The sequence below is a fragment of the Brachypodium distachyon genome, chromosome 3 (assembly GCF_000005505.3).
Source record: "Brachypodium distachyon strain Bd21 chromosome 3, Brachypodium_distachyon_v3.0, whole genome shotgun sequence".
Taxonomy (NCBI): domain Eukaryota; kingdom Viridiplantae; phylum Streptophyta; class Magnoliopsida; order Poales; family Poaceae; genus Brachypodium; species Brachypodium distachyon.
This window is the reverse complement of record NC_016133.3, coordinates 54080287-54105573: the sequence shown is the minus strand read 5'-3', so window position 1 is coordinate 54105573 and position 25287 is coordinate 54080287. Positions and strand designations below refer to the sequence as shown.

The window sequence follows — 25287 nt, the reverse complement described above, 5'->3', positions numbered from 1 at the left end:
GAAACCTTATCAGATCAGTTAATTTGTTACTGTAATTAGCTGCTGAATAGGCTACCAGGTGGAAAAATAAACAAGGCAGAGTAGCTGCTTCTTAGGCAACGCGGTCAGTAAACATTAAACATCAAGGGGCATGTACGTAAAAATCTGAACTGTCAAGCTTTGAGGAGCAAACTTTAATTTTACAAATTGGCAGGAAAACTATCAAGCTTTGAGTACCGAACTTTCATTTTGGAAATTTGCAAGGGCCGCGCGAACGAAAAAATCGGCAGGAGAACTATCACGCCTTTGAGGACCAAACTCTAATTTTGGAAATTGGCAGGGGCCGCGCGAACGCGTACCCCCTCTACCACAAATTATGACGTCCACTCTCCCACTTGGGGAGATGGTAGACCAACGCATTCACCAAGTGCAATGTGAACCATTGATCTAGGCCACGACCCTTCTTGATCGGCCGTCGACCCCGTCCAGGTAAGTATTTTGCCATGTTGCCCCTAGCGCCCATTATATAACGAGTTCGCCAGCCCCAGCGCCCTTTCGTAGGCGAGGTGGTACTAAACCAGCGCGTTGTGGTGCAGCCGCGGGGGTGCAGGGTCGTGGGCCAAATTTCTGGTGGATTTCAGGGTCCTACTGGGCTCTCAGGCCTTGGGCCCTTTTATATAGTCCACCTCAAATGGGCTGGTCTGAACTTCAGGAGCACCAGGTTCGTAAGAAAAGAAGAGAGCTCCAAACTCCAGAGATGCCCCCCTCACAAAAAAAAAACTCCAGAGTATGCTGTCCTCTTTCCCTAAAAAAAAAGAGTATGCTGTCCTCTGTCGATTATTTTAGTGTTCTTTTTAGGGAAAGTGAAATGGCTTTTGTGTTCAGGTCGACACCCCAGTTCCAGCTAGACAAGATGCCGTTGAGTAAAAGGCAAAATGTCCTTTAATAAACTGATGAATACATATACACTTTGATTTCCAATCCACGTACTCAAACACATCCGTCCATTCAGTGTGCAGTCTCAAGCCTCCGCGTCTCTCACGCTCGAAGCGTACACACGTCGATGATTACACGATGCTGATAACGACTGATCGCATTTAGGACTTATCTCATCCGCGCCGGCCGGCCGGGTGCCTGCTCGATCTTGGCTTCGGCCGTGATTAAAACTCCCAACACGCCACTGCTGCATCCACGTGCATTATCACACATGTCCACACGGGAGGACCTGATTAATATAGCAACCACCTCTCTACAAGTATAACACGGCGCAGGCGCGCAGCCATGATAGGCTAAGCTGTACGTACACCTCACCGACGGTCAAATCAAGTCGTGTCATCGTTCCGAGTTCCGACACCGTCCTTATAGAAAACAACAGATGACAAGTGGCCGGCGCGCGGTGATCTCATCTCGCCCACATGCGTGCATGCGTCCGATCTCACCACGTCAAGCTCACGATCGAGATCCTCGTGGCCTGTCACTCATTCCTGCCTGCGCCCTGTGCGGCTGTATTCCCGGCCGTCCATATTAACGCAGCAGCAGACGAGCCACACGGCGCCACGGCCAACGCATTCGACATCGATGGTTCATGCATCGCACGGAGCAATGCACGCGATTGCTTGCCAAAAGCTTTTGTTCCGGCTCGAGGAGATATCGTAGAATACTCCTCGCGCGATCGCTTCGAACATGGATATGGCTGGGCGCCTCGGCCGTACTACGAATGGAACAAGCATGGCCAGCTAGCTAGCTGCCGCCCTCTTGCATGTTGTTCGGGAATCGGGACGATCGGCTCGTTGCTTTTGCAGGGCGTGTGTTTGAACTGTGCAGTGGTTCCACGATCACGTTCGCCCGCTGACATGACAACGCTCCACGCCAGTTCACTCCGTTCCGTTTCTAAATGCTCGTCGTGGTTTTAATGTAAAATGACAGACGAAGTACGTTAATTTGAAATGCGTTTCATTCTCCACGTGAATGCTTGCCAAAATTAACCGGGGACAGAAAAGAAAAGAATCAACCTCCCCAGCTCAATTACGCGTGTGCCAGAGAATCGTTATCGTGTGGTCCCACGGGTCAGAGAAACGTGTACCGCAGCCTCTGTAGCCAGCTGGCCGACTTCACATGCATTCCCGAACTTGCCGAGTTTTACCACCACGCAAGGCCTAACTCGAACCTTACCAAACCCGCCGTCGCCCCCACCACTTCTCCCTCTACGCGTGGCACCTGGCCCTACACGTCAGCGACAGCTATCTCTGGGCGGCTGCGTGCTCCGGGATCCCTGTTCCAGTGAGCTAGATTAGCCGCGCCTCCCGCCGCCTTGTCGCGACGCGCGCCCCCCTATAATTCCTCCTCCTCCCAATCCCCCACGCCTCCAAAATCACAGCCATCAATCACCGCCCCTCCATCTTCTCCGTCCCTCTCGAAGCCTCGTGCCCCTCTTTTGATTCGTTTCCGCCACGCAATCCCGCATTTTCCGCTTGTGCTAGCTTTGCCTGTGCTTGTGCCTGTGTGTGAGAGAGAGAGAGGCCGGCTAGATGGCGGCGGCGGCGGGGAAGCACAGGAAGGAGGAGATGGAGGAGGACGAGATGACGCTGGAGGACGGCGACATCGAGGAGAGCCCGCGCCAGAGCTTCGACGGCGACACCGACGAGGACGGCGATGAGGAGGAGGACGAGGAGCGGGACGAGGATGGGGACGGGGTCGGCTCCTTCGAGTCCCGCCAGTGGCCGCAGAGTTACCGGTACGTGCATTCTCTGCTCGATCGCCTCCTGACTTCCTTTCAATCACCTGCCCGGAGTACTGGTTGTTCGCGCTCCGCGGTGGCATGGTAGGATACTAGGATTGCTCTGGCGATTTCAGCCGCTGTTTAGGTAGGATTATAGAGCACAGACTCTTATGTTGTCGCGAGTGGATTTGGTTGGAGTGTTCATTCCGTAACTGGGGCTGTACAGAGCGTTAGTCCCGACAATGATTGACCATTGACGAGAATATCTGGGTACTACTTGCTGAAAGGCCTGATCTGTTGGATAGCTATCCGATGGCAGAGGTTAAGTCTCAAAACCGGTTGGTGATCGACAATTATAAATCATTGAATAGACTTTTTTTTTATTCCTACGACAAATCGTCCTACGACACAATCACACAAAAGGTGGGAGGATTGCAGGAAATAATTTTTTGGCTGATGCTAATGATGAATTATAGATAACTGTAATGTTAGTTTACCTCACAAATAAATATGGTTTTCAAAGCTGTTAGTGTTCGCAAAAGCTTTATGTGTAAAAGGCTAGTACATTCTTAGCACAACAGAGTCTAAAACCTGACAATAGGAGTAATGTATAGTTGTATACTATCGGGTCCATGTTTTACTTTATCAATTGTGTCCATGTTTTGTGTTGATATGAATATATATACCGTCGGAGTCTCTCCTACAGTTTTTGGTAAAAAAAAATTGTGTCCATGTTTGTAGGCATCATTAATTGTTGCTTTTGCTGGCATTTAGGGGACGGTTGTACTCAACAATGCCAACAGTGATTCTAAAAAAAAGAAGGAATGCCAACAGTTTTCCTTTTTTATCTACAGATAGTATGATCATGACATGCTATTTATTTTGCAGGGAAACAACTGACACCTACACAATCGCTGCATCTCCGATCTTTGGTTACCTGGGTCCTTCTACGAGCAAGTACTCAATTGACGGTGGCCGTAGCGGTCTGGCTTCTGACCTGAAGTTGCCTCTTTTATCGGAGAAACAAGAATCTGTCAAGAGCCTGCGAAGACATCTTCTTGGTTCAGTTAGAGACGAGAAACTCTCATTTCAATATACTGGAGAAATATACGTCGGTCAAGGATGTAGTGTTACACAAACTGTCTTCAATGGTATTACAAATATTTAAATATAAAGTAGGTGTTCAATTACTTCTTTCCAATTGATCAGATCTGATAATTCTATGTTTCTTGTTCTATAGGTATTAATGTACTTGCTGGCGTCGGTCTTCTTTCTACTCCGTTTACAATTCATGAAGCTGGATGGGCTGGTCTTGCAGTTCTGTGTGTTTTTGCGGTTGTTTGCTGTTATACCGGAGTTCTTCTGAAGCATTGTTTTGAGAGCAAAGATGGCATTTCAACCTACCCAGATATCGGGGAGGCTGCCTTTGGAAGAATTGGCCGCTTGATCATATCTGTAAGTCCTTGTTTCTGTACAATTATATGGATCAGACAACACTAGATAATGTTTTGGCCTTGTGGGTATTCAAGTACCACCCAAAGCCACATATCAGCATAGCACAACCTTAAAAACTTGCTAAGTTTAGCTTTAAGGTTGTGCGTTCGATGCTGTACTGTTTCATTAGTCATGCATGCATTTTCTAGGTAACTATTATTTGTTTTGTTCGTAAAACCAAAATAAATTATCCGTGAAGTATCCGTCATGTGAACAACGGAAACATATATGAGGTGCCCACTCTCCTTTTGTTTGCTTGTAATGTACCTGGTGCTATATTGATAATCTCATCCTTGCTGAATCATTGCATGTCTGAAAAGTTACTAGCTACCAACCTGGCGATTCAGGCTCTAGATTCTTCGTCCTTCAAACAAAAAAAAGTGTTGCTACCTACTTGACATGAATATGTCAGAAATATGACATATAACTTCGAATTTTTGTACCCCAAGGCTAATTTAATTCACATCTGACACCATCTATCTTACTGTTTCATGCATAAATTGTTTTTCTTTGGTAGTGAAGAAACACTGACTTATGTTTATTTTTTGCTTTCTGCAGATTATTTTGTACACAGAATTATATGTAAGTAGTTCATTTCTGCCTAGTTTGTATTATGCAAAGTTTGGCATCACCAAAGCACTGAATTGTTTTTCAATCTTACCTCGTGTATAATTCTTTTGAAAAATATTTATCCATATCATTTATCGGATGCAGTCATATTGTGTGGAATTCATTATCTTGGAAGGTGATAATATGACATCAATCTTTCCTGGCGTTAATATTAATTGGCTTGGGATTCATGTCGATAGTAAACATTTCTTTGGAGTGTTAACTGCTCTTATAGTCCTGCCAACAGTATGGCTGCGAGATCTTCGAGTGCTCTCATACCTTTCAGGTATCACCACTATTAGCATGCTAAACTAATTTTTTACAGTCATCATTAGTAAATACTAACATATCTAATTACTTGCACAGCGGGTGGTGTTATTGCAACTCTTGTGGTTTTCGTATCTGTTGTTCTAGTCGGCACTACTGACGGTATAGGGTTCCATTCGACTGGGGAGGCAGTAAAGTGGAGTGGCATGCCCTTTGCAATTGGTATTTATGGTTTCTGCTACTCTGGGCACTCAGTATTTCCGAATATCTACCAGTCAATGTCTGATCGCACAAAATTCACTAAGGCACTGTTTATATGGTATGTATGAACAACTTTCTTACATGGGTTAGTTCGTTGTGTAACAATTGTTATGTATAATTGTATTTTTTTATTTTCAGTTTTGCAATTTGCACAGCAATATATGGCTCGTTTGCTATTTTTGGCTATCTCATGTTTGGTGACAAGACTCTGTCACAAATAACTTTGAATCTTCCAAAAGAGTCATTTGCCTCGAAAGTTGCACTGTGGACCACGGTAATGATTCTCTACCTACTGAATGTTAGTTTCTAATGTTGTAAGTGTTTTCTTTAATATTGATCATTATTTTTTCTTGTGTTTCAGGTGATCAATCCTTTCACCAAGTATCCTTTGGAATTTTATTATCAAACTATGTAATGTTAAGGCTTCTAGGATCGCGTTGATTTATGATGCGACTAATTCGTGGTAGGAATTGTTTCATCCTTAACCATAAGCAGATTTGCCTTGTTGTTGAACCCATTGGCTCGGAGTTTAGAAGAATTGCGGCCTGAAGGATTTTTGAATGAAACAATCTGTGCTATTGTACTGAGGACTGGCCTTGTTGCATCAACTGTTGTCATTGCCTTTCTCCTGCCATTCTTTGGTACGCATGCACCTATCATTACTGAAGTTTGGATCTCTTTTTGCTTCTTCAGTACTGATTGTTTTCTCTGTGCATTTTATTTAAAGAATGTCGAATCTTATGTTCATAGAATGCATGCTAGCTTTTATTGTCTTTTATGGCTGCAGTCTTCAGTGTCATTTCTCTTAAGAAGTACTCCCTCCATCTCATGTTAAGTGACTCAAATTTGCCCAAATATGACTCTATTTATACCTAAAAACGTGTAGATACATGTAATATTTTGTCAGTTAATATGGGACGGAGGGAGTAGTATATCCAATTTACGTACTGTAGTACATTTACTACTTTGGAATGGCAAATGGTGCATGGACTCTGGTCTCCTATGACAGGCAATTATCTGATGAAGAGCCTAGGAGGCAATAAAGCTCTTACATATCTACAACTGCAATAAATGGCATGCAATTATTTACCTCGTGAACTGCTAAATGCTGAATGCAAAGGGCGTACGGAGTATAACGAACTGCTAAATGCTGAATGCAAAGTACCAATGTTGAAACAGCATCTAAATTCATTACATTTTCAAGAAAGGCAGTAGTGCTGCCAATTTGTTAAGGAGAAGAGTTTGTTACAAGTCACCTCCACAAAAAAAGCGTGGACAGAAAAAAAAGGAGAACCAACATTTTGAAGATTTTTCTCCTGCATACTCTTGGAAAATTAACCCTTTCATCATGTTAACAACAATAATAATGTGGACTAATGAATCATTTTAATTTGAGGACTGCTTCTAGGCTCCACTGTAAACCTACATATTCCTAAAACACATGTGGTTACCATAATTCTGTGCGGTTCAGCTGCTGAAGTCATCTTCTGCTTTGTAATCTTCCTGGCCACCTTGCTGTTAAGCTGCCTATGCCATGTAATCCTGAATACCTGACATGTATGTTGCATGTTTCAGGTCTCGTGATGGCTCTGATTGGATCTCTTCTTAGTATACTTGTGGTATGTCATCTTTCTTCATTTAATAGCCTATATAGCTGTACTGATTTGCATAATAAGAAAATTCTGTAGTCTGATCTAACTTGTCAAATAAAATAAATTTTGTTCTAGTAGAATGGTAAATCTGAGTACTATTCCTGTGGGCTGTTTGCGGTCTCATCCTTTTACTTGTCTTCCTTCACCTAAAAAAAATCCTTTGACTTAGTAGGAAATACAGATGACCGTAACAAATGTGCTTTTTCTAACATCTTTTTGCATGATTACAGGCCGTCATAATGCCCGCCTTGTGCTTCTTGAAGATCACGCAGAATAAAGCAACGCGAACACAGGTGAGACAGCAATTGCCATAAACTCAGCTTCCCTGTCTTTCTTCACCTCGTATGGAGATGATTGCTGGATACCCCAAGTTCTTTTTCTGCACCACTGGCCGATACTGACTATTCCATCCTCATCCTCTCCAATTCCAGGTCGTTGCAAGCGTTGGGATAATAGTACTGGGAGTCGTCAGCGCTGCTCTTGGAACGTACTCCTCGGTAGCCAGAATTATCGGATACTACTGATTGTTCCAAGGCAAATCTCTTCGACAGCTCTCAGTGTGGTTGCTCACTTGCTAGAGTTTTTGCGGTGTACCAATGAGTTTTACGGAGTTTTATGTGGATCGTTCGACCTAGTATGGTCGATTGCAAAGACTGCATCACTAGCAACTGCGTAGTCATGGTGCGTTTTAGCTGCTGCGGTATCATTTTCGTGTGCTCTCAAGTCTCTGTCGCTGTGGTTTAATATTGTCAGTTATTTTAGAACAGCAATCTGGTTTTGTAGGTTCATGAAACAAAGTACAATAGATCAATACCAACTCTATTACTGTATAGTAGTATTTCAAAGTCAACTTCTCTACATTTATTATTGTCAGCTTTTTTTCTTTGAGAGGATTATTATTGTCAGCTGATCGTTTGACAAAGTCGGCTCGTCCAGTGTTGCACTATGTGATGTGCTGCTTCTAATTTCACCATTTGAGAACCATTTTGGCTTGTTAATCATGCAAAATGATGATTAGGCATGTGGTAGGTTGAAAGTAGAATTTGTTTGCACATGTTAGAAAGCTGAGGAGGCTGAATGCAAAGCTTTCTATTTATCCCTCTTCCCTTGCTCGAAAATAGACAGAGAGAGTTCACACTATCTTGTTGTTCTTTAGAGTTTTAGGGTTAGGGTGAGAGGAGAGGCATTTGATTCACCAAATTCACCTAAATTTGTGAAAGGTTGTTGGGGATTTGGAACCTCTTCATCCTTGTTGGCTTCCACCTTGTACTCTTCATCTCCATAGTGAAGCTCCGTGTTCGTCGCCGCTCGTGATTCTTCCCCGCAAGGGGTTTCCACGTAAATTCTTGTGTCTTCTCTTGATTTGGTGATTTCCTTGCTATATTTGTTGTTGTTTATCATCTCTACTTAATATTGACATTTATTGCTCAAGTTTGGTGCTATTTGGTTGAGTTAACATTTAAGACAAGGCATACTTGTGTTCTTTGAAATATGGATGATTCTAATGGCGTATTGATGTTGTAGTAAGCTATCCTTGCAGTTGTTCATCTTGTGTGCAGGTTTGAGAATTTGGTGTTTTCAGATTTGCTATACCAGTTTAGATTTATTCTATGCACACCATGTATTTGTTGAAATGCGTGTGAGAAGTGGGTTGCTTTTTTTAAAACAAGTGAGAAGCGGCACGATGTTTTGAAGTCTGGCTGCCCCTCTGACACACTATCGTTGATCCACTAATGTTTGGCCCAGTTAGAAATGTACAGATGGGCCATGATTGATTTCACGGGCCTATGAACAACTAGTAGGTGGGCTGCGTCTTCGTGTTTCTGCCTTGTAGGAACAGAGAGGAGCGGGCCTACGCGGCTGCTACTTCGCAAGAGCAGCGCACGCTTGTGTGTGGGTGGACTGGGTGTGGTCGTAAAGTCATTTTACCAGCTCAGGAGTCAGGAGGTAGCTATCGTAAGCCATTCAAAAGCCAGATCTTTTGCATGTGAATTGATTTTCGAATGAAATTATTGGTACTGCAATGAAATTTGATTGATATAGTTATGAAACATCAATGAAATAATATTGATATAGGCACTGTAATGAAATACGTTAACGTGGAAAAAATTGATTGATTAAATTTGTTTGGTAATGAGATTCTTTCTAGCACCGGTAGCTACTAGAGACGGTAAAAAATGTATGTGTGTGTGTGTGTGTGTTGAGTTGTGTGGATGTGCCTCCTTATAATCTAGAAAGAACTACGTCATACTTACAGAAGAAAATTAAAACCTATGGAAAAAAAGTATTGCAAAACCTAGTTGTACGAGTTCCGATCTCAGCTAGATCTCCTCGTCTCCTATTGCAGAAGTCTTAGTAAGCTGAGGAACCACTTATCAGCGTTTGACGGGTAGTTTAAGTATCTTCTTTGTGGGGTTTTGTGTGTTCTTTGCAAGATATCCTATACGGCTATACAGTAAAAGTAGTTTTGGCAATATACTTATAGAGCCATCGGTTCTCATGGTTCGTGCTTCCGTTCTTCTCGGCACCTTTTTTGCTAGTTTGGCGGTGAAGCAATGGTTTGGTAACCTCTCTTGCACATGGTTTTTGGCCATAGTGTGTTCATCGGTCTTTAGATTCTCACTGTTTATGGTAGGCGGCTCATACACCTCTTTAAAATCTACAAGGGTAGTTCAGCTTGATACAAAAGAATAATCAAAATGTGAACATCAGAGCTAGAGATTTTGTCAAAAATCTTGATGTAACTTTCAAATTGATCATGAATCTTGGTTGTTTTTGTTCATTTAATTTTGCCCGATCTATTTCACCCTTTTTATTGAATCAATAAGGGCAGGTAGTTTTTCTAAAGAATCATAAAGTAAATATCTAAAAAAGTACAACGTGCACTTTTGGATGGGAGAATTTATCACTTCAGTTTGCAGCCCTCCTTTCTATGCTTTCCGAGAATCTTATAATTGTCATTGCAATGCATGCAAGCACTTGAACGCTAAAAAAGCACCTTTCATGCTTTATGAACACAAGGGAAAGAAAAGAGGCACTACAGTCACCGAGATCTTTTATACTGCAATAATGACAAAATGTGTTGGCAGTACTGGAAAGCATGGAATTGTTAAGCTTGACTAATAAAAAGGAAAAGGTCCAAGGCACTGCAAAATGCTTTGAGGAACTTTTCACACAAAGCCGGAGTTTGCCCCTTTATGGGGCTCCAACTTTCCCTTGGCACCTCACATTTGTATTTAAGGAATCCTAAAGTGGCCAAGAAAAAAGAAAGAAAGAAAGAAAGAAGAACCCTCCTTAGCAAACAGAAAGGAGTATGTGTTTCCTTTATGCAAAGAGAGGCATCTTTGCAGGGTGCATCCCACTTACTAGTAGCATGGCATTTAGGCCATCTTAAAAGACATGAGCTCTTTCCTCCCTCCCATGACTTTTAGTAGTGCAATCTTTCTGCCTTCAAAAGTGGCTAATCCTTTCTCTTCCTTTCATTGGTGTCTCAAACTCCCTGGCCTTTCCCCCCTTTTCACTCCAAAAGGTTATGCCATCTTCTTTTAGCTACACTACACGCCCTCACCATCCATGCTGTGGGCCCAGGTGGCCATCAAGCATGATGCTCTTTGTCAAGACCTCCCCCCAGGTGCCTTCACACCATTACAGAGAGAATTAAAGAATGAGAAAGAGAGAGATGAGGTTCTCAATGGGCAATGATAAAGCTTGCCAACTTTATCGGGCGACCATTTTCAAATTGAGGGTGCATGTGTGTATGACTAAGTCTGCCCCTTAATTAGCTGGACTGTTTCACTCATGCCGCCCATGGTTAAAAATTAGCAAAGCAGTACTGTCCCTGATTAAAGTCTTCGTTCGATAGAGCTAATGATGGCGGTTAAAAAGGTGGAGCCTTTAGGTTAGGTTGGGTGTGTGAGGATGCGGTGGAGTGTACTATCTATCCATCTATCCAGCCGTGCCCCATGATGCGATCTTACGCTTTCACTTTGCACCAACTTTGTTTCTTCAAGCCAAGGATTGATCGATCCATCCATGAGATGATGCAGATGCAGCTAGGGGCAGACATGCACACACGCATCCATCGATCATTCCTCATGATGCTCTCTCTGCTTTGAGCTTTGAGTTGTGGGAGATGCATGGTAACTTAAGCAAAGCCAAAAGTCACAAGCTATATATATAGCTGCTTTTTTTTCCTTCTTTCTTTCTTTCTTCTCTCTTTTACCAGTAAAGAAGGGAAAGTAGCATGCAACTTTGCTTGCATCCCATGACACGGAGGAGCGGCATGATTTCACCACCAAAGTTGCCATCCACTGAAGAAAAAGGAGATGATGGGAAAAGTAATATATACTCTCCTCCTTAAAAAGAAGACGTGGGAAAAGGAGGCTAGTGAAATTATGCGTGTATAAACCACGCTACTGACCGGCCTTCCTTTACATTATTGATGATTATTACAAGAATCATGCTCATGCGGCCCGCTCTCCATTCACTTTTCGCCTTTCTCCAATTATTACGCACGCTTGACCTACTGTTTCTGAAGCAGAAAAGCTCAGTTGGTACATAAGACATCGGTGAGATTTTCTGGAGGGTAATTAATCAGCCTTGGAACCTGCGTGACACTCTGACGCTCACCGAGAAGGCTTTCAACAGATCACTGGATCATACACGTACGTGATTCAGAGAGCAAATGAATACCAGCATGCAATCATCACAATCAGTGTATAGTACGTACTGTAGAGCCGTAAAGGCACACGTATGGGATGGGAGTAGTTGTCCCGTACAATACCATGGAAGATGGAATACTAGAATATACAGACGATCCTTGTCCAAAGCAGATTCCCTTCTGAGGTAAACAACAAGCTTTCTGGTTTTCTGCAAGGGGAACGTTGAAGAACGATTGCAGTTATTGTACACGCCGGTTCGGCATCTGCTTCCAACACGCAAAAAAATAATCACGCGGTACAATTAAAACTTTCGTGTAATTCAGTTGTCGAGCCTATGCATGCCCTTGTGCTGCCTAAAGTTTCAAGGCACTGCCACTTAATTCCCGTGAATATTAGTCTCCAGATTTCATTCCTCCAAAACAAACAATGTGGCCATACCCGGCCCATATACATATATACAAACCCTCGTGCTGGTAACAGGGGCGACCAGCAGAGTCGACGTGGTAAGCCTTTTAATTTTTCTCCTAGCTAGTCATAAAAAGAAAAAAAAAAGGGGAAACGCCAGCCTAACCATTAGCCAAGGTGGGACTGATGTGCTTAGCATTGCATGCAACAGACATGCGAGTACCATCAGGGCATGCCTTTTTTTCCCCAGTTAAGCGTGGGGGCAAATTTTAAAGGGTGATGATGATAGTATGATGCTGCTGATATGAACGCGATTCGGCACAGATGGACAAGGAGATATGGGCCTTCTTGAGTCTCGAGTAGCCAGGTAAGTGGGGGTACGTGCGTTGGGGCCGGAAAGCTTAGCTTTAGAGCCTTTTCTTCCGAGTAACAACGTAAGTATCATGCATATTCGGGCACCACACAGATTCACGCCAAGGTGGATACAAGTCTGAAAGATTTGTTTGGTACGTGTATTCATGTGCCCCGTACTATATCTATATGTACGTACCTACGTACCTTACATACCCAAATTATACAGTGTATGCTGTCATTACGATGCATGCATGCGCGCCGTTTTGCCTGCATGCATGCCCAACGAACCTGCATGAATGCCCAAGCTACGTACGCATCTACCGATCGCGCTTGCAGAAGAAAGACGAGATGGGCGCGCCCGCGCGGAGCGTGTGTCTAAACTTAGCGGAGGCTAGCTTTAACGTCTCATGAACCTTTTCGACGCTCGATCCATCCCCTTTTGCGCGTTTTTTGTTGCGTTGCGCCTTGTGCGCGAGTAGCTAGCGGATCCACGCGCGCTTATGCATGCTCTTCTCTCCTCGCAAACAAGAAGTACGGCGTGGTTGGCTATGTGCCTTGCATCTGTTTATTGTTCTACCTGGTAATGATGAATAACCACCACCACTGAATAGTATGCATCTGCCTTGCAGGCCATCAGCTACTAGCCCATGCATGCATGTTACTGCAGTGTTAGTTAATTGGATGAGGTGATATCAACCATTCAACCCTCTCTGGACGCACACACAGTACTCTTTCTATGCTAGCCCCGTATATATACCATATTGGATTGCCTGCATCGATCTAATCATCTAAGTATCTCACCAGTTCACCGATAGTTCTTAGAGAAAGGTCGATTAGCACTTAATTAGGAGTTGATCACATTGCTCCTACAAAAGGGTAACTGGTCCATCCATACGGTGACGTACTGTACCTCTTAATTTTGCTTGGTAGTTTGAATCCCTGAAAAGACAGAACATTCGTCTAACATCCAAAAGTTCCGTTCAAGTTATCCATAATACCATTTTTTTTGGAAGGCGATAAATCATTTCTAGACTCCTCAATTATTTGCTGGAGGATATAATTAACCCCAATTGCTTCCTGTTTCATGCTATTTGTTTTTAGTTACATGTTTAACGATTGAAATCTAAGACTCTCATCTTTAGATTTTGTATGATTGGATCATATGATTAAAAGGTGAAACAAACAAGTAAATACAAATATGGTGGAAGTGCCTCACGCGCCCAAGTGTCCTACTTATTGACCGGACAAAGATTGTGAATCAAGTGCCCTACATAAAAACTGACGCACGGCGGACAATAAGACAACACATTTCGAAATTTATCAACATGTAGGACATAGCATGCATATTGGCAAGAAGAAGAAATTTCAGGTAAATTCCTACTGGCATCAAGAATTCATCTAGATCAAGATACGAACCATCACAAACTTCCGTGAAACGTCCAGGAGATCATGAACATGAACTAGAAAACAACAACGAAACAACAGTAAAGAATATGTTTTCCACCGGTTTTGATTGGGTGCTAGTGATTTTGCATTCATATGGTATCTATCCACATTTCACCGATTTAGGGGAGAAAGTGATCCAAACCAATAGTTAATCGAGGAAATATGGGTGTTTTCCTTTAGAAAAATTACCGTATATTTTCAAATTTAAACATAGGACATATTGGTATCATGTCTATACTCTATACTACATTAAAAATGCACTTATTTGCTGCAAGAAAATTTTGAATTCAATTTTTTATTTGAATTTGCCTGGTAACCATTTGGTATAACTACATGCCATGGTAATAACCGCGTTTACCGCCTACCAGGTAGCCTGATAGGCAAAAACCTTGATTCAAACACCTCCTGAATTTCAAGTTTTTGGAGGGCCAAATCCAAATAAGGTTTTGCTATGAGGCCAATCGTCCCCATCATCCTGCGAGTAGCGCATACAAATGCTTGCACGCTAAACAATCTCTTCCTGTCCCCCGCCTCTTTTTTTCCAGTTGCACCCACGCGCCTTCACTTCATCACCCTCCCGAGAGAACCAAAACCAACCATCACCACCACCACGTCCCGCGGCGGCTAAACCTATAACTAACACCTCCTCAACCGTGAGCTTTCCAACAGCCTCGCTAGCGAGCGACCGATCCACCGACCGATCGGCATCGGCATGAGAGCCTTCTCGGCGGTGCCATCCGCCGCCTCGCTGCCGCCGTCGCCGTCGTCCGCCGCCGCGCCTCCTCTGACCCCGGACGCGGCCGCCGTGCTGTCCCGCGCCGCGGGCGACGCGTCCCGGCGCCGCCACGCGCACACCACCCCGCTCCACGCCGCCGCCGCGCTCCTCTCCGGCCCTGCCCCCCTCCTCCGCGACGCCTGCGCCGCCGGCCTCGCCTCCCCGCACCCGCTCCGCTGCCGCGCGCTCGACCTCTGCTTCGCCGTCGCCCTCGACCGCCTCCCCACCTCCTCCCCTTCGGACTCCGGCTGCTTCCACGGGGGCGCGCCGCTCCCGCCGCCGCTCTCCAACGCGCTCTCCGCCGCCCTCAAACGCGCCTACGCGCACCACCGCCGCATCGGCGGCGAGGCCGCGGCCGGGGACGACCACCGCGTCGGCGTGCCCCACCTGGTCCTCGCCATCCTCGACGACCCTTCCGTGGCGCGCGTCATGCGCGAGGCCTCCTTCTCCAGCACTGCCGTCAAGGCCGCCATGCTCCGCTCCCTCTCCGACCCCGACCACTCCTCCGCCTTCTCCTCCACCACCACCTCCACCAGATTGCATCACCGGCAATGGCAGGACTCCTCTTCTTCGAGCTCCAACCGGGACGAGGAGGTGGCGAAAGTCGTCCAAGTGCTCAAGCGGAGCAACAAGCGCAATCCGGTGCTCGTGGGCGACACGGCGGACGTGGACGCCGTGGTGCAGGAAGTCGTGACCATGATACAGCGGCAGCGCCTCGGGAACGCGCGAGTCATCTCGTTACCCCAGGAGCTCGGCGACCTGGACAGGTCCGATCTGGTCGGCAAGATCAGGGAGCTCGGCGAAGCGATAAGGTCCTCTGAGGCAGCGCTCTCGCAGAGCATCGTGGTGAACCTCGGCAACCTGGAATGGCTCGTCGAGGAGAGAAGACACGTGGGTTTCGGCGACGCCGTAGACCAGGAAGAGGCGGCGAAGAGGAGGGAGGTGGTGCTCGACACGGCGCGCGCCGCGGTGGCCGAGATGGCGCGCGTGCTGGAGCAGTGCGGCTCCGGGTCCGGAGAAGGCGTAGGCGAGCGCCGCCGCGTGTGGATGATCGGCACGGCCACGTGCGCCACGTATGTTAAATGCCAGGTGCACCACCCGGCGCTGGAGAGCCAGTGGGACATCCAGGCCGTGCCCGTCGCGCCCAGGCCTCCGCCCACGCCGTCGCCAAGGTCCGTCCAGTAAACTTATTTCTCCCGTCCTTTGCTTTATCTCCTTATATTTATGTCACGAGTTAATAATGTGTTTGGTTTCATTGGTATACAGTGTCGGAGTAAACAGAGGAATCCTGAGCAGCTCCGTGGAGGTGCTGTCGTCGGCCATGTCGACGACCGGTGCAACGTCGACGCACAGATCAGCGCCGGGTGGTGCAGGCATGTGCGCCGCTTGCGTGGACGGCTACGACCGCGAGCGCGCCGAGATGATGCCACCCTCCGAGCACACCATGTCGCGGTGGCTGCAGATCGGGACGCCGGCGCCCGCCGCACGGCCGCCGTTCGACGTGGCGCGCGAGGCCGACGAGCTGCGGCGCCGGTGGCTGGACCGGTGCGCGCAGCTGCACTCTCACGCCCGGCCGGCTGCGGCGGCGGTCACCTGTTCCGAGTGGAACGGCGCTAGCATCCTCGGAAGCATGCAGGCTCAGGCCCAGGCGGCGCTGCCCGTAGCAAGGCCATCGGCTGGCACGGTGGACACGGCGCTCGCGCTCGGGTCGGCGTCGGCATCGGCATCGGAATCGGACGAGACGACCAAGCTTGCGAGACGGCTCGCGGAGGCGGTGACGTGGCAGCCCGAGGCCGCGGCGGCGGTGGCCAGCACCATCGCCAAGGCCAGGCGGGCCAAGGGGGCTGCTGACACGTGGGTCCTCTTCGCGGGCCCCGACGCGGAAGGCAAGAGGCGGATGGCCGAGGCGCTCTCCGTGTCGGTGTTCGGCGCGGCCGCGGTCACCGTGCGCCTCGCCTCCTCCTGCTCGGCCGGCGTCGACGCCAACGGCGGGGAATCCATCGTGTCATCGTGGACGGCGCCGGCGCGGGACCGCGTGGCGGAGGCCGCGCGCGCCAACCCGTTCCGCGTCGTCGTGCTCGACGGCCTGGACCACGCCGACGACCTCGTGCGCGCCGCCGTCGCGCGCGCCGCCGAGTCTGGCCGGCTCGCGGACTCGCGCGGGCTCGGCGGCGGCGCCATCTTCGTCGTCATGTCGAGCTGGTCCTCGTCACTGGAGCCGGATCACCTGACCAGGAGCTCTCAAGCAGCGGTGGCGCCGGATCACTCGTCGTGGAACCTGGAGCTCCGTGTCCGGCCTTTGCAAGAGACGACCCCGAAACGCTGCAGGCCGGAGCAGCCGCTGGACATTAACCAGTACCGGCGCGTGAAACCACGCAAGACGCCACTCCCGCTTGACCTCAACTTGTCCATGTGCGGCGACGAAGACGACGATCGCGTGGACGAGGGCGCCGACAGCGGCGGCGAGGGGTCACGGAACTCGTCGAGTGACCTGACGGTGGAGCACGAGCTGGAGCCCAGGCCCAGCCAGCCCGGCTTATCCGCCTCCATGCGTTTGTTGTCGTCACAGCCAAATGTTGTAATGCCCGAGCTCATCAGAGCCGTCGTCGACGGGATCGTCGAGTTCAAGCCGGCCATCGACTTAGAGCTCGAACCGCTCAAACGGAGCGTCTCGGCCAAGTTCGGCGGCGGCGAATTACTGGACAGGCTGGCCGGTGCTGCCACGTGGACCGCGGGGGCGTCCGCCACGTCGTTGGTGGCGTGGGCCGACGAGGCGCGGTGCCGGCCTAGCGTACGGCAGATGAAGCGCAGCACCAACGACGTCGACGACGACGACGGTGCAATGAAGACCTTGGAAGGCGTCGGCCGCGGGAGAATGGATGGCGCCGGCGTGTTCCCGCCGTTGACGGAAACTAATTGACGCGCGCACGCGCGCAGAGTAATCCGGCCGGCGATCGGGCGCTTGTTTTAATTTCCTTTTTTTGGTTTGGTCATTGATATGATCGATCATGGTCGGTGTACATTAGTGCTTGTAAATGTTCACGTACGATCGGAGGTTAATTAGGCACGGGAATCAGCAAGTGCTGGCTAGCAGTAGTACGCAATTTCGGATTCACAGTTTTGGTTCTTCCATTTCTTCATTGATCTATCTTCCGTGCATGGGATCAGAGTATCAGATATACATATATCGTGCGTGTCTGTTAGTACTAGCACCGCTGAAAATAGCTGATTGGAGATGGAATCAACTCAGCATCCATTTAGGAACGGGGGAGTAATTAGCAAATCAAAACCATGAGCTAGTATCACGGCGTTAGCTATGAGCCATTACTACTCCATCACAGAGCACCTCATCATGGCATGCATATGCTGATATGCAGTGCACGGTAGTTAATGATGAAGAACTGCCAATACATCTGCCCAGTCGTCTGAACAGGAATGCCCAGTCGTCTTTTCCGGTAGAGATGGAAATGAAGGGAGGTTTCGGCGTACGCGTCTACGCGATGCGCCTCGGAGTCGGAAGCCATGCGGCAACGAGAGACCGGAAAAGGGGAGCTCGGCAACCACTCGCAACCGGCCGGAGTGCGCACGCTTCCTGCCTGCCGCCGCCGCTTTTTTACCGGAAAAGAGGCAGACGCTAGCTAGCTAGCTTGACGCGCGGGGAAAAGGGAAAGTTGCCGCGCGCGCGCCAGGCAAAAAGCGTAACGAATTCACCTTTTCTTTTCAGCCTCTCCAAAGATTTTCCCCCCGTCTCTCTTCTCCCCTTGCAAGACGGCCCCTGCCTGGCTTTACGTTTGAATATCCAGCGGTGTGCCTGTACGTACGTGAAGATACAGGACAGATTCGTACTGTTGGTTACGTGCCATGCAAATATGCACTGATGTGTTCGCACATCTTCTTTTGTTCTGAACCCAAGAATTACTCCGTAGTAGTGTTTTTTTGGCCTGTTTGGAGAATGTCTGGTCTGAGCATTTGGTAATGGACAGTTGTTTACTATAAACCGCGCATAGTACCAGATTGGATATGACTGAAGTACTGAACACCATTACTAGTTAACTCTGTACAAACACGGTGACCAATTCATGTTTATCCCCTAGAACAGCACAGAATGACCGATTATAATATCCTGCACGTACTGATTTATACCGCGGCCTATCACGCATGCAGCAGGTGCAGTACATCGTGTGTTGAAATGGAAGGGAATAGACGGGGAATGATGGCTTGTCGCCGGGCTAAATATTCCCCCCCTCCTCTCTGGGCTCTCGTGCAGCTAGTCCTGGTTAGTAAAGCGATCTCATCCAGCAGTACGTTGTTGGTGATTAGCTTGTGATCATCAGATCATGCATGCACACAAGCTAGCTAGCAGTTAGTAGATGCCAGAGACAAAACGGCTGCCTGTTTAGGGATAAGAGCCACAGGACAAATGGGATGCTGCTGCAAATGCAATTGCAAACTTTTCGTTACATTCTGATACCGTATGTACGCTCGGTTCCTGAACACAGACACGCATTAATAAACAAAAGCTCTCGTCTGCCTATATGCTTTTGCATGTGCAGTCCTGTGTGCAGCGCATGCATGCACGTCTACCGTTGCCTTGCCGAGTTGCCGGTGAGAGTTATACTCTGTGCATTTTGCTGGTCAATTGCTACAATTCATGTACAACTTGTGAAATCATGCTCTGGTTCATATGGATGCATGTGTGTACACTATAACTTTTTACCACGGGCTAGCTTAAGACCAGAAGGAAATCCTGTTAAAACACTAATTATAAGAAAGCTGGAAATGTATTCTAGCAGATCAGTTCATATTAAGATCGAGTTGACGCATATCTTTTGACGGGATGACGACGGTGGTTAAGAGATATCTACATGACGGTAACTCAATTTCTTGCCTTTAAAGGTCGTAGTAGGTGCATGCGACAGATAGTAGCAGCATGCAAAGTGGATGTGGGGTGGCTACACGCCAAGTGCAAGCCTGCTCCGTGTTTAGGGGCAAGAGCCAGAGGACAAGGAAAACAAGGGCACGTTAAGCACGTAACTACTCCTACTGCCTTTGGTGCATGCCAAAATGCCAACTGCAGTGTGTGTGTGGGGGGTGTGTGGTCTCACTGCCACCACTGATAAAGCGGTAAAATTATATGCTTTGGTTGGAACACAACAGAACAGAAACAGAACAGATGGCCGAGGAGCGAGAAGAAAGAAGAAGCTGTCCGAATAAAATGTTACTGATTGCCCCACTCCATTCCGGTGGTAGCAGCATCAAAGTGCGAGCCCCCCAGTGGCATGGCGACGGCAGCTTTCGGTTTTTTTTTTTACCAGGCTCTGTGCATGGGTGTGCATCCCCCCATACTTTCAGTGCCATCGGTAAACAAACTCCACTAGAGACCGGTAAAACAGTGAAGGTGCGTACAGCGGGCAGCTAGATGCTACACTGCACCTGCAGGTTACATGCAGTTGCCGATGAATACGATCGATCTGGGGCCAACAGCTTCCTCAGAGGTCGCCCTCATGCCACGCGAAAAGAGCCTCTCCTGTGGTGGAAGTGGAATTGGGTTTTCAGTAATTGTCCCCATTAGTATTTTACTGGTTGTTCTTTGCAATCTTTTTTTTCCTGTTCACACTCGGTTTTCTTGCGTGTGTACTCTCTAATGTTGTACTCGCTCCGTCCAATATTAAGTGTCTCAAATTTGTTTAAATATAAACATATTTATAATTTTATATACTTAAATTTGTCTAGATACATGTAATATTTCAGTATTTAATATGGGACGGAGAGAGCACGCACAATCTTCGTGAGCCGATATTATGAGCAAAACAAACAGTTTTTTTTTCTCTGAGCAAAAGGAAGGAAAATTGAACTGACTAGTCATTATTGACTGGGGAATGTGTCGGCCTGGCAAAGTAGCACTGTGATTTGGGCCAGGAATATACTCCAGTTGACTGGGCTCAGAGGCTTACCCATTAAGGCAGCTATGCATCCGGGCTGGCAGGTAGGCCCAGATAAGAGAGTCAACAAGGAGGCCCAGAGAAGGAAGTAGAGGAGAACATGACAAAGGAGCGACGAGAAGGAAACCTTACCCGGATACTAATCTCGTCATGGCAGCACCAAATCCTTCCCCAGCTATGGCGGCGGCGGCGGCGGCGGCGAGGGCTTGGTGGCGGACGGAATTTCCAGCGGCCGCGTCTGGCAGCTGCTTCGTCCCTGTCGGAGCGAAGCGCTTGTGAGGCTTCTCTTTCTCTAAGTCCGTTTTAAGATTATCTTCGGGGGTTTCTTCTCCAATTGGTCCGCTGATTGGGCAAAGCTGGGTTTGTAGCACCTTAGAAAATCGGTGTGTTTGGCGCTAATTTTAGATAAAGGTGGATCTTGGGATTCCTGAATCTTGGTCTTTGCAGTTACACTTTACAGTTTAGGCTAAGTAATCCAAGTTACTTTATCCCCCCTCCATGGTCCATGGATGTGTTGGAAAACTGAAATGTAACAGCACTAGACATAGACTATAAATTTTCTCACCTGAAACTCAAGTAAAATGGTTTGCAAAAAGATAGAATTACATCATCTTTTGGCTCAACTGAATTCGAGTCTGAATTGAGAGTGAGAATTGTAGCCATAATGCCACTAATATGTGCTATGTCCTTGTTCTAATTGAGGTACGCTTAATCCTCAGCGCAGCTGTTGAATTTAGCACCTGTCAGCCACTCTTGCTTAAACAACCATTCATAACATCTTACTGACCTCATTATTTGCCACTAGCTAGGTTGCTTCTTTTCACTCTAGTTAGGTTCAGCAACTCTACTATCAGTCTTATGTTGTCATCTGCTTAGTAGCCTCACCTCTCCTCAACGTTCGTAATCTAAATCCAGTGCAGTTATTAGTAGATTGAATTTTTGTTACATCTATCATATCCCTCTGAAAAGTTGGAACATATATCCACCATCATTATTTCTCGGAAGAATATTGCCAATGATTATTGTTGCTGACCATGTGTTGCAACATTCTGTATCATCTTTTCCAGCAACACAGGGCTTCAAATGACAAGCACCCGCCTGCACCCCAAGATCAGCACTCCTCACGTCAAAAGCGGTGAGGCAGCAGAGGGAAGCCCGAGCTCGGACACCGAGAACGCCACCACCGCCATCCCTGTCGTCGACGAGGAGACGCTGCGGCGCGACCTGGAGGCGGCAATCGAGGATGAGGACTACGTGAGCGCGGCCCGTCTCCGCGATGAACTCCGCCACCTCCGGGAGGATGGGCGGTCGGCGGTTCTGGCGGCAAACGCTCGGTTCTACGACGCGTTCCGGGAGGGCGACCTGGCGGCGATGCGGTCGGTGTGGGCCAAGGGGGGGCACGTGTACGTGGTGCACCCTTCGGCCGGGCGGATCGGCGGGCATGAGACGGTGATGCGGAGCTGGGAGATGGTGTGCGACGCCGACCACGAGTTCCCGCTCCGTCTGGAGCTGCAGGAGGTTGAGGTGCACGTCAGGGGCGACATGGGGTATGTGACCTGCCTGGAGCTTGTCAAGACGAGGGGCAGTGGTGGCAGCTGGGGCAAGCAGATCGCCACCAATGTGTTCGAGAAGGTCGGCGACGAGTGGCTCATGTGCGTCCACCATGCCTCGCACCTCGACGACGACGAGTGATCAGATTCCTTTGGCTTTGGGAGCACAGGTGCGAGCTGCTGCATTGCTGAGAGGGGTATACAGATCATACTGTTTGGGAGTTGAGCCTTCGATTCTAGTCTTCTCTGGTTCGTTCAATTTTGACGTACTTGGGTATACAGACTGTTTGGGAGTTGGGCCTTCGATTCTAGTCTTCTGGTTCATTCAATTTTGTAGTATCATCACATTCGTATGGCATTCCTATCCTCACTGTTGTATTCATCGCATTCATATGATATTATTCTGTGTCAGTTGAAGGAAAAAACTGATAGATCGGCAGAGATGATTGTCGAGATGTTCTGTGCACGCTTGTTTTGCCCCTGGATGCCATGATTCAAATTTAATATTAGGGTAATGGAGTGGTTCTGCGACAACTGAAAACTGCCAGTCAAAATTTCACAAGAACTGACTGCCCAACGACAGAGCAAAATAAAGCAACCACTCTACAAAACATAATGATTATGAAACTCCCATGCCATCCTTACAAAATTCACTTTCGGACTATTAGCATAAACAGAAGCAGAGTACTGTTATTCTCGACAAAGGCATAACACAACCACAAAAGTTCACGACGCATGATATGGGCAGTACAAAAGGTACTAGTATTTCAAAAGACCATACTGGCAGAATACTTCACGGAAATCCCCAATGCTAATAGGTAGCAACTAGTTGGGCCTTGGTGTTGCCCACTCAACACGGAGGATAAGGTTATCATAACCATACCCATTGAGCTTGCTGATAGCCTTCTCTGCATCTTCTCTGTGGACAAAGTTGACAAAGCCAAAGCCCCTACTTGATCCAGTCTTCTGATCCACAGCAACATAGACACGGCTGACCGGGCCAAATGTGCGGAACAGCTCAAGGAGGTCGGGCTCACGGGTATCCTCTGATAGATTGGTAACACGGACAGAGTTCTCATCATTCCTGCGCCTCATGTCGTGTCCAGAATCAGTAGGCGCACCAGCCCTTAACCTCGGAGGAACATATGATGAACCCTTAGCGGATGCACCTAGTGCTGAAGGTCCATCAGAAGTAGGAGGCCTGTCCACAGTCTCAGCAGGTCCAGCAAGGTCCTTGTATGGGCACTTCGAGGTCCAGTGGTCACCCTTCTTACCACAAGTTCTGCAAACCATGAGAACAGCACCACCCTTGCTTGCCATTGCCAGTGGATCACCAGAAGCACTTGGTTCATCAGCTTTGCTTCCTACAGGAGTTGGAAAGTAAGCACACAGAGATGAAGCATGCCAGCTAGTTCAGGTACTTCAGAACCACAAAAATGAAGATATTTATTAACAAAGATGTACTAGTACAACATTAAAAAGGTTCATGCTACACAGCTTGGGCAGAACATAGGAGGTAGCAGAATAGAAAGCAAAATATCAACAGCCCCAGAAAATATAAGATGTGACTTTTGTGGGCCACAGAATAATTTAAGATCAAAAATGAGCATCCGGGAATCAGGATCACATAACCATGATCGGGACTTGAACAAAATGCAGAATGTTACTGCAAGCAATTGGAGTGAGGAGAATGGGGCCAATCTCTTATGTATGCCAAAATATCGATATACAATACACCCAATAACTAACTGTTCATTGGAACTGATCCTGGGAATCGCACAATCAGAGAACCAGTCAAACCTAACTAGAACCCATTCGATTAAAATTCAATGGTAGCTTCTCTTAATATAAAATAAAACTGAATTTCTATAGAAGTTACGATGTAGTCTTACTCAGTACCAGCATTGCTACAAATCCTATGAAACAGATAGCTTCAGGTGACCATATCATTGCCACAAATATAATCTCTGTTTTACCTAGATGTACATGTCAACACTAAGATATCGCAGTCACCTGATTGACTCAAAAGTTCAAGAAGATCAAAGCCGGTTCCTACCTAGACCGACAACCAATCTCGACTCACCCATCTAACTCAACTGGAATATAACTGTCCACCAAACCAACCTAGAACTCATTCCATTAAATTCAAAGGTAGCTTCTCTTAACAAATAAAAACTGAATTTCTGTAGCTGTTATGATGTACTCATACTCGGTACCAGCATAGCTCAAAACCTATGAAACAGATAAATAACTTCAGGTGACAATGTCATTGCAACAAACCTAATCCCCGTTTTAACCAAGACGTACATCTAAACACTAAAATACCACAATCACCTTACTGTATCTAAGCTTTCAGAACAACAAAGTTGGTTTCCACATCACCAGTCTCGATTCTAACATGCTAAGATGGGATGGGCAGCAATCTAACCTAACTTCCACAAATTTGACCTAGACGGTGACCATTGACGGAACATGTAATTCGAGACAGACCAATTGGCGGAGATCTAAGTAAGAATATATATATATATATATATATATATATATATATTATATATTATATAACAGAGACGAACCTGGGGCGCGTGGGCGCTCGAGGAGGATCTCCTCTGTCGAGACCATGGTGAGCCGCGAGCCGGCGTCCTCTTTGGCGGCGTCGCCGAACTTCCCCCAGGAGCGGCGCTCGATGGCGGCCTTGGAGAGGCGCGCGCGGGCGAGCTTGCGGACGCGGGTGGTGGTGGTGACCTTCACCTTGTTGCCGTCGTCGTCGAAGCGGTACTCGATCGTCTTCTTGATGCCGTTCTCGTCGGGCCCGATGACAACCCTCGGCGGGAGCAGGAAGTCGAGGTCGCCCCCGTCGTCCTCCTCGAGCTCCCCCCACCGGATCTTGCCCGCCGCCATCGTCGCTGGTTTCGCAGGGCGCTAGGGTTCGGGGTGCGGCGGTGTGGGCGGATTGCTTTCGAGTCTGGTTGGGCTTGGGGATAGGTGGTTCGGATCAGCTGCTGGACGAATTTATTCAGCGAGGTGGACGTGGGCTTGTTGGGCTTTTGGAATTTGGAAACGAGTGTCATGCACGTGGGCTTTCACCTTCAGCTACGGCCTAGTTTCGCATTATTATTCTTTCCGGACTCTTTGGGTGTTTTTCTAAAAAAAACATTCATGTTCTCCTAAAAAAA

General features: G+C 47.5%; 4 protein-coding genes and 1 non-coding gene across 5 annotated transcripts; 3 read left to right on the top strand and 2 right to left on the bottom strand.

Moving 5' to 3' along the window:
• Positions 1 to 315: 315 nt before the first annotated feature.
• Positions 316 to 476, bottom strand: LOC112272147. Its single transcript, XR_002965842.1, has one exon. It is a non-coding gene; the product is annotated as a U1 spliceosomal RNA (small nuclear RNA).
• A 1826-nt stretch (positions 477 to 2302) lies between these two features.
• Positions 2303 to 7886, top strand: LOC100845904 (amino acid transporter AVT1A). Its single transcript, XM_003570222.4, has 12 exons — positions 2303 to 2713; positions 3587 to 3849; positions 3939 to 4153; positions 4751 to 4774; positions 4907 to 5087; positions 5168 to 5387; positions 5468 to 5603; positions 5691 to 5710; positions 5825 to 5970; positions 6905 to 6948; positions 7212 to 7274; positions 7413 to 7886. The coding sequence occupies exons 1-12, from the start codon at positions 2508 to 2510 to the stop codon at positions 7503 to 7505; spliced, it is 1611 nt and encodes a 536-aa protein (XP_003570270.1). The 5' UTR covers positions 2303 to 2507; the 3' UTR covers positions 7506 to 7886.
• Positions 7887 to 14362: 6476 nt separating this feature from the next.
• LOC100822561 (protein SMAX1-like) lies at positions 14363 to 17807 on the top strand. Its single transcript, XM_003572840.4, has 2 exons — positions 14363 to 15794; positions 15889 to 17807. Exons 1-2 carry the CDS (start codon positions 14560 to 14562, stop codon positions 17540 to 17542), a joined length of 2889 nt encoding a protein of 962 aa, XP_003572888.1. The 5' UTR covers positions 14363 to 14559; the 3' UTR covers positions 17543 to 17807.
• A 2860-nt stretch (positions 17808 to 20667) lies between these two features.
• Positions 20668 to 22569, top strand: LOC100845596. Its single transcript, XM_003570221.4, has 2 exons — positions 20668 to 20839; positions 21632 to 22569. The coding sequence occupies exons 1-2, from the start codon at positions 20715 to 20717 to the stop codon at positions 22254 to 22256; spliced, it is 750 nt and encodes a 249-aa protein (XP_003570269.1). The 5' UTR covers positions 20668 to 20714; the 3' UTR covers positions 22257 to 22569.
• Positions 22570 to 22704: 135 nt separating this feature from the next.
• On the bottom strand, positions 22705 to 25110 carry LOC100845086 (eukaryotic translation initiation factor 3 subunit G). Its single transcript, XM_003570219.3, has 2 exons — positions 24688 to 25110; positions 22705 to 23478 (listed from the first exon to the last, which is right to left on the bottom strand). The coding sequence occupies exons 1-2, from the start codon at positions 25010 to 25012 to the stop codon at positions 22940 to 22942; spliced, it is 864 nt and encodes a 287-aa protein (XP_003570267.1). The 5' UTR covers positions 25013 to 25110; the 3' UTR covers positions 22705 to 22939.
• Between the last annotated feature and the right edge of the window lie 177 nt (positions 25111 to 25287).